Genomic DNA, 7,249 nt, shown 5'->3' with positions numbered 1-7,249 from the left:
AAAAAAATTAATAAAAAAATTAATAAATTTCTCTTAACACTTAAAATAACACCCTTATTTTTTTTTGGCCTATTTTTACAGAGATATTACAGTAGGAGGAAATATGGGGATGCTCGAAAAAGGAGGATGCTCGTAACTATTGGTCAATTTCAATTAAATAATAATAAAATAACTATTAATTTTAATATAAATTATTAATCAAAAAATTAATAAAATGAAAAAACCAAAATAAATTTATATTAATTATTTATAATTAATAAATTAATTAATTAATTTTTAAGATTAGCATCCCCCTTTTCTGTTAACTGTATCAATATTATTATTTTTTATCCACTTAGTGTTTTGATTTACTTATGATTTCATTGATTGATGATTTGTTTTCAATTGAGCAATGTTTAAACATGTTTAGAATGCTGAGTTACGTACACTTGAACAATATTTTAAATAATGATGTTTTACTTTATATCTTGAAAAAGTCATTTAACCATTTATATTGTTAATTAAAAGTATTGAAAAGAAATTTATGTCACATCATTTTTGACATGTTTAAAATGACATTATCAAATCATACATATCTTTAATTACAGAAATAGTTTCATTCGTTACAACAATAAAGTTGTAAATACATAAATTCACGTGTGTTTATATATACAATTGTATTACTTACATGATCTTCATCATTAAAAATTAAACAGATGTCTGTTTTATATATTGTACTTATTCAAAAAACATTCATTTTTGAACCAACTGTTATTGTACATACTATTGATTTGTTTTTAATATTGTTAATAAATAATAAATCAACAATATGTTTTAACGAAATACAAAGGTTTCAAATACAAATAATAATATATTACTTATTTACGTTAACATTTAAAACATTTTTAATTAGTTTGTTTCAAATTTAAAGTAATTGGAAAACGCGAAGGGCATCCGATTTGTGTCTATCCCATTGGTGATCTCGCAATCCTTTTTAAACAATCTGACTTGAAACTCTCTTCCGTTGGTGTTGCCAAGCCGAGTTTTGTCGACGTGAAAATACCTCCAAAGGTTTCCTTCACCAAAATTGGTCGGACCAAACCCAATCATTTTCTCATTTTTCATCGAAATGGTTTTCATTGGGATGGTTTCTTTCGCAAACATCCCAATGAAATCGCCCTCATCAGCTGGGCGTTTATTTTGACTAAAATTTCCGATTTATCTGGAAACGCGTCAACAGCCAATTCAAACTTCTTTTCGTAAGGTTCACCAACAAAAAAAATCGTCGATGGTGAATAACCGCTGGTATGTGTATATACATGCGGACGTGTACGTAAACCCGAGCGTGTATGAGAGAACACGGACGTCGTAATACCCCTTTGGAAGCTCTTTATCAAATGTGTATGTGTCTTTCCCCGTGATGGGGTAAAAGTACGTGATGTAGTTCTTGTCCATCTCTCGGCGAGCTGCATAGACTGCAACTATAATGTTTCCATTGATCTTTTGTGTACTGTCATCCCATTTTACTGTAAGGTGGTATTTGGTCAAGTTAGATGGAATGAGTTGACTTGTCAATGTCAGTTTGTTGACAAACAGTGGAGAAAACTCCATTTTTTCTTTGCAATTAAGATCCTTTTCAGTTCTTTCATTCCTCCAAATTAATCATTTCATCAATTTCCACAATCTTTTGGAAAATATTATTTTTTTAATTATTTAAACAATATTATATAATTTACTTTATATAATAATATTGTTTTATAGAACAGTTTTTCTTATATTCATTTCAAATTATTTTGAATTAAAATTTACTTATTTAAAAAATTTTCGTTTAATTCAAAGAAATGGCTTTATAAAATTTTTGATAACTAAACTCTTGTATTTAAACCATATTTAATTTAAAAAAACTATAAAACAATGTAATAATTATTTATACTTTTCTTATTGTGTCTTTTTGCATCTTTTTCAACCCGTTTTTAGTCTTCTTAAGTTCAGCATTAATTTTATCGACTTCAAATTGTTTGTTGTTCAGATCTTCACCAGCCTTTCTAACCTGATCTTCCAACTCGGCAATTCTCAATTCGCCATCTCTGACTGATTGTTGTGTCTTCTTCAAATCGGATTGTGTCTTACCAATCTGGGTGTTGAAAGTAGACTCCTTCTGTTCGAATTCTACAAGCTTTCTCTCAGCCTCTTCAACCTTTCTGGTTTACTGTTTAGCTTGTTTCTTAGCTTTAGCAGCTGCGTCTTGTGCTTCTTCCTTTTCTGTTTCGCTTTCAATTTAGCAATGGAAGTTCCAATAGCACCAGCGTCCGCCAATTTAGCTTCAACCTCAATGACTTTAGCTCTAAGTCTTTGAGTTTCTTTGTCGGGTTTTTGTTTCATTGCTCTCTCCTTCTCAAGTTCCTTCTGTGAATCAGCTTTTTGAGCAGTCAATGAGTTAATAAATTCATCAACATGTTCCTTATATTCACCAAATTCGTTCTTTATCACTTCTCTGAGTTTGTCTGCATTGCTCTTCTTCTGTGCTTTAGCCTGTTGAGCAGTGGTTCTTTCAAGATCAAGTTGTTCATTCAGTTCAGTCAATTCCTTCTCGTAAGTGTTCTTTGACTGTTTATAAGTCTTAGCAGCTTGTTCAAAAGCCTCCAATTCAGTCTTCATCTCAGACATATCGTCTTCAAGTTTGTCGCATTCGTTTTGTTTCTCATCGAGTTCTGTCTTTGTTCTCATCAATTTTTCAATAGCGGTTTTATAATCTCTCATATTCTCAACATTCTTTTGTTCATCCATCTGGACGTTCTTCTCAAAAGTTTCAACTTTGACTGTGATTTCAGCGATATCTTTCTCGTACTTTCCTTTAATCAATTGGGTCTCGGCACGGTATTTCTTTTCTTGATCAAGTTCAGTTCTGACACTCATCAGTTCGTCTTGATATTTCTGTTTCATTGCTTCATTGCCATCTTTGTCATCATTTGCAGTGTCAAGTTGTCTCTGTGCCTTGTCGACTTCGGCATTCAAGTCGTTTATCATCTTGTCTATTTCCTCCAAATCATTATCATTCTTCTTCTTCTCATCTGTGAGTTGATCAACTTAAACTGTCAAGTCATTCGCCTTTTTAGTCAACTTTTCTTTAGTGTTATTTGCTTCATCTAAGTTGAATTAGACTTCCTGTAATTTGCTCTCAGCAGCTTTTCTCGCAGCATCTGTACTGTCTGCCTTTTGTCTTTCTTCATCAAGTTGGGCTTGAACTTCAATGATTCTTGCATTCAACGTTTTTTATCTTTTTCTTGAGCAACAGAAGCCGGTGCACTGACTAGGACTTTAAGTGATGAGACTTGTGCATTGAATGCTTTGACTTGGTCTTCCATTTTTTTTTCTTCTATCAGATTGAACCGCAGCAGTCTTCTCAGCCTCCGCTTTGTCGTCCAAAGCCATCTTCTTTTGTGCTTCAAGTGCCTTAATCTGTGATTCATAATTCTCAATATTCAAAGCGTCTTTGATAGACCATTTTTTCATATCCTTCTTAGCAGCATCAAGTTGAGTGTTCTGGTCTTTCAACGCAGCAACTGCCTTCTTCAAATCAGCAATTTGGTTGTGTCTCTTGATGACTTCAGTTTGGTCGATATTTAAAGTCCCAACTGGTCTATCTTCAAAGTCTTGCAATTGTTGTTCCAAATCTACTATTTTATTCTTGTCTTTAGCTGTTCTGTCTCTTAATTCAGTCAACTCGGTGTTATTTGCTTCTAAGTCTCTTTGTAACTTTTTGATTGAACCATTCAGATTGTTGGTCTCATCTTCATGTCCTAAAACTAAGTTATTGAGTTGGTCATATTCGTCTTGAAGCTTCTTCTTTTCAGAAGAAAGTTGGTTTTTATCATTCGCCAAGTTTTTCACATTCTTTTTAATTTCGTCGTTTTCTGTTTTCAACTTCTTCGCTTTTATTTCTTTTGCAAATTTGTCCTTCTTGACTGTTTCAAGCTCTTCATTGGCTTCAGCGACTTCTTGTTCTCTTCTTGTGATAACACCAAAAAGTTCGTCGACTTTGGCACTCAATTCCTCAATCTTCTTATTTCTCTCATTAGCAGTTCCATTGAGTTTCTTCTTATCAACAGCATCAGTGTCGGCATTCTTCTTGAGACAGTCAAAGTTCTATTGGAGTTGGCCGATTTCGGCTTTAGTTCTTCATAAGTCGTTCTTAGTAATTCTCAACTTCTCATTTGGAGCTTCAACTTCTTCGTTAAGAGAAACTTTTTCTCTTTCAGCGTCTTTCAATTTGGCATCGACAACAGATTTGGCTTTAGTCAAATTGTCATTGTCAGCATTCAATTGAGTCAGTTGTTTCTCTTAAGCATCTTTCTTTCTGTTCATATTCTCGGCATCAGCTTCAAGCTTGTCTTTGTTATCAGCAGTCTCATCAAGTTTGGCTTGGAGTTCCTTATTAGCAACTTTGTTTTTCTCAAGTTCAACAATGATTTCTGCCAACTTCTGGAGAACTTCCTTCAAGTCGTCATCCAATTTCTTCCTTTTCTTTTCAGTCTTTGTCGCTTTGCAAGTTGGACTGAGCGTCTTCTAAATCGGTCAAATCGTTTTCTGCTTTCTTCTTCTTTGCTTCAAGTTCTTCTTTTTCCTTTTGTTCTTCAGCAAGTTGTTCGTTCAAATTATTAATTTCAACGTCTTTTTGGTTCATATTCGATTTAGCACCAGCCAAGTTATTTTCAGTCTTTTCCATATCATCTTTCAACGCTTGAATTTGAGCTTTGTAGTTGGCCTTCTGTGCTTTCAACATGTCAGAGTCATTCAGTCCGTCTTCAATTCTCTTTGTCAACTCAGCAAGTTTTCTCTGAGCATCTTTATTAGAAGAATCAAGTTTTCTGTTTTTATCTTCTAATTCGTCTTTCTCTGAGTTCAATGTTGAAATCTTCTTATCACTTGCATTCTTGGCTGAAGTCAAAGCAGCAGTCTTGGTCTTCGCAGCTTGTAACTGTTGGTTATATCCATCTCTCTCGTCTGAGACCTTCTTGTTCTGAGCAACTTGTTGGTCAAGTTTCTTCTCAGTATTGTCAAGAGCCAATTGAGTCTTTTTCAAATCATTTTTAGTATTGGCAAGATCGTCTTTAGTATCATTCAAAACAGCTCCGGAGTCTTCTTTCTGTGCGTTGACATCAGCAATGGTGTTTTGCAAATTCTTGACACTCCAAATCAGCAATGTCGTCTTCCTTTTCGTGCAATTGTGTCTCGAGATCCTTTGAATTGTCTTCTTCGGCTTCAAGCTTCTTCTTCAAATCAGAAATTTCGCCTTCCTTATCTTCAATGTCTTTGTTCAACTCTGTGTTAACACCATCCTTCTTAGCAATAGTGGCTTTGTGTTCAGTAATTTCATCTTGAAGCCCTTGATTATTAGCTTCAAGTTTCTTGTACTCAGTGGTTAACTTGCTCAAGTCTTCCTTTCCTCTCTTAATATCACATTGGAGTTCTTCAAATTGTTCTTGGTCTTCTCGTGACTTCATATCAGCCTCATCAAGTGCTATCTTCTTTGACTCAATGTCTTCTTTAAGTTTTTCAATTTCGTCTTTGAGCTTCTGGACCAAAGCTTCCAAATCGACGTTCTTGATTTTCATCTCAGCGAGTGCCTTTTCAGCGGCTTCTCTCTTTGCAATTTCTTCAGCAAGCTTCTTCTTCAAAGCTTCAATTTCTTTGTCCTTGGTTGCGAGTTCTTCATCAACTCTTCTTCTCTTAAGTGTTGGTCTGACATTTTGGAACAATCTGAACCAGACCCAATTTCTGAATTGGTACCAAGTGTGGATGGTGTCTTGAATGACAATAATGGCAATCGTTCATTGCGTTTCTGTTCAATAAGTTTTCTTTGAGCAAAGGCTTTTGCACACATATGAAAACCACCAACAATTTAAGTGACTCTATTTTCTCTAATCTCTTCAATTTCAGCAAGAACACCAACCTTGAAGAAAATCTTGGTCTTACCAAATCTGAATTCTTCAGTGTAACTTTTGCCATCCTTCTTGTACTTCTCACAAATTTGTTTCATGAGTTCTTTGACTACTGGCATAGTATCTGAAGTCACTTCATTTGCTGTCACCTCAAACACAGAGACTGGCAAGAAGTGTCCACTTGCAAATTATTTATTGACTCCATCAGTTGCTATCATCGACCCAATGTTCTGTGTCTCATTACCAAAACAGCTATAGCAGACTGTGGTATCAATGTTTTGTTTCATGTGGTTGATGCTTATGTCCCAGTTATGGCAAATGAGTACACAGATGGTCTTGCTAAAAGTCAGTCAAATTAGTCTTAGACGACTTGGTCAAGTCATTCAACGGGGTTTTGTTGCAAGAGAGAAGATGCACAATGCAGCTACCATTGATGGTATGGCCGTTTCTTCCACATTCCTTGGGATTATTCACTCAATGGCTCACAAAACAGGAGCCGCTTTCCGTCTTCCATATGGTCGATGTGTTGCAGTGTTGTTGAAGTCTGAGACTATGGCTGAGGGAGTTGAAGTTCTTGCAAAGGCAAAAACTTCAACACATATTGTTTTTTGAAAAATAAAGTTTTTGAGAGAATTGAAATTCAAAAAATACACTTTCACAACTCTTTATTTATGGTACATTGTTATAAATAAACTATTCGTTATAGTTTTATTTTGAAATAATTTCCACTATCTCTGTGTTAAAAAAAACAGTAAAAAAACGGGAAAATAGGAATATTTTACTTGAAAACAAATTTGTTATTCTAAATTTTATTAATAATTATAATAAACACCTGATCTTAATAGCGTCAGCAGCGCTTATTACTTATTTCATTTTAAAATATTTAATTAATTATATTGTCAATTGTAATATTTTTAATATGTAAAAAGTCTATTGATCTTTTATTGTTTTTTTGCTTTAAAAAATAAATTGTGTTACCAAACTATTAAATTATAATTAATTATATTAAAATTTGTGCTATTTGTTTTTAGATGAAAATATTAACTTTAATATGATTCTAATATATTTTACTATAGTTTGTAGTTTAAGAAAACCCATAATAAATAAAATACCAAACTACTTTTCAATTAATATACTTCAGAAAGATACAACGGGACACAAAGAGTAGATATGCCGCAACTGTCGAAACTTGTTGAACCCGGCGAGTTGCGGCGTCGTGAATTCATCTCCAGAAGATACAAGACACAAAGAGGAGATGCCTAAAAAAGAAACATCAAGATATCCTAATCGAGTGTTCGTTCCAGTGTTAGCTTTGAAGGGTAAAAACT

The 7,249-nt window shown here is 33.8% G+C and overlaps 4 protein-coding genes across 4 annotated transcripts; 1 reads left to right on the top strand and 3 right to left on the bottom strand.

Moving 5' to 3' along the window:
• Positions 1-1,245: 1,245 nt before the first annotated feature.
• On the bottom strand, positions 1,246-1,590 carry EIN_522080 (hypothetical protein; the record flags this gene model as incomplete). The annotated part of the gene is made up of 1 exon (XM_004258474.1): positions 1,246-1,590. The coding sequence occupies one exon, from the start codon at positions 1,588-1,590 to the stop codon at positions 1,246-1,248; it is 345 nt and encodes a 114-aa protein (XP_004258522.1).
• A 316-nt stretch (positions 1,591-1,906) lies between these two features.
• On the bottom strand, positions 1,907-3,006 carry EIN_522070 (myosin heavy chain, embryonic smooth muscle isoform, putative; the record flags this gene model as incomplete). The annotated part of the gene is made up of 2 exons (XM_004258473.1): positions 1,907-2,176; positions 2,317-3,006. 2 exons carry the CDS (start codon positions 3,004-3,006, stop codon positions 1,907-1,909), a joined length of 960 nt encoding a protein of 319 aa, XP_004258521.1.
• A 1,501-nt stretch (positions 3,007-4,507) lies between these two features.
• EIN_522060 (myosin heavy chain, embryonic smooth muscle isoform, putative) lies at positions 4,508-5,863 on the bottom strand (the record flags this gene model as incomplete). The annotated part of the gene is made up of 3 exons (XM_004258472.1): positions 4,508-5,252; positions 5,407-5,703; positions 5,751-5,863. 3 exons carry the CDS (start codon positions 5,861-5,863, stop codon positions 4,508-4,510), a joined length of 1,155 nt encoding a protein of 384 aa, XP_004258520.1.
• Positions 5,864-6,194: 331 nt separating this feature from the next.
• On the top strand, positions 6,195-6,613 carry EIN_522050 (hypothetical protein; the record flags this gene model as incomplete). The annotated part of the gene is made up of 2 exons (XM_004258471.1): positions 6,195-6,524; positions 6,551-6,613. 2 exons carry the CDS (start codon positions 6,195-6,197, stop codon positions 6,611-6,613), a joined length of 393 nt encoding a protein of 130 aa, XP_004258519.1.
• Positions 6,614-7,249: the final 636 nt, after the last annotated feature.

This window comes from Entamoeba invadens, assembly GCF_000330505.1.
Source record: "Entamoeba invadens IP1 unplaced genomic scaffold scaff_1105074725903, whole genome shotgun sequence".
NCBI lineage: Eukaryota > Evosea > Mastigamoebida > Endamoebidae > Entamoeba > Entamoeba invadens.
Note: the sequence above shows the minus strand (reverse complement) of the source record. Positions and strands in the feature narration are given on the sequence as shown.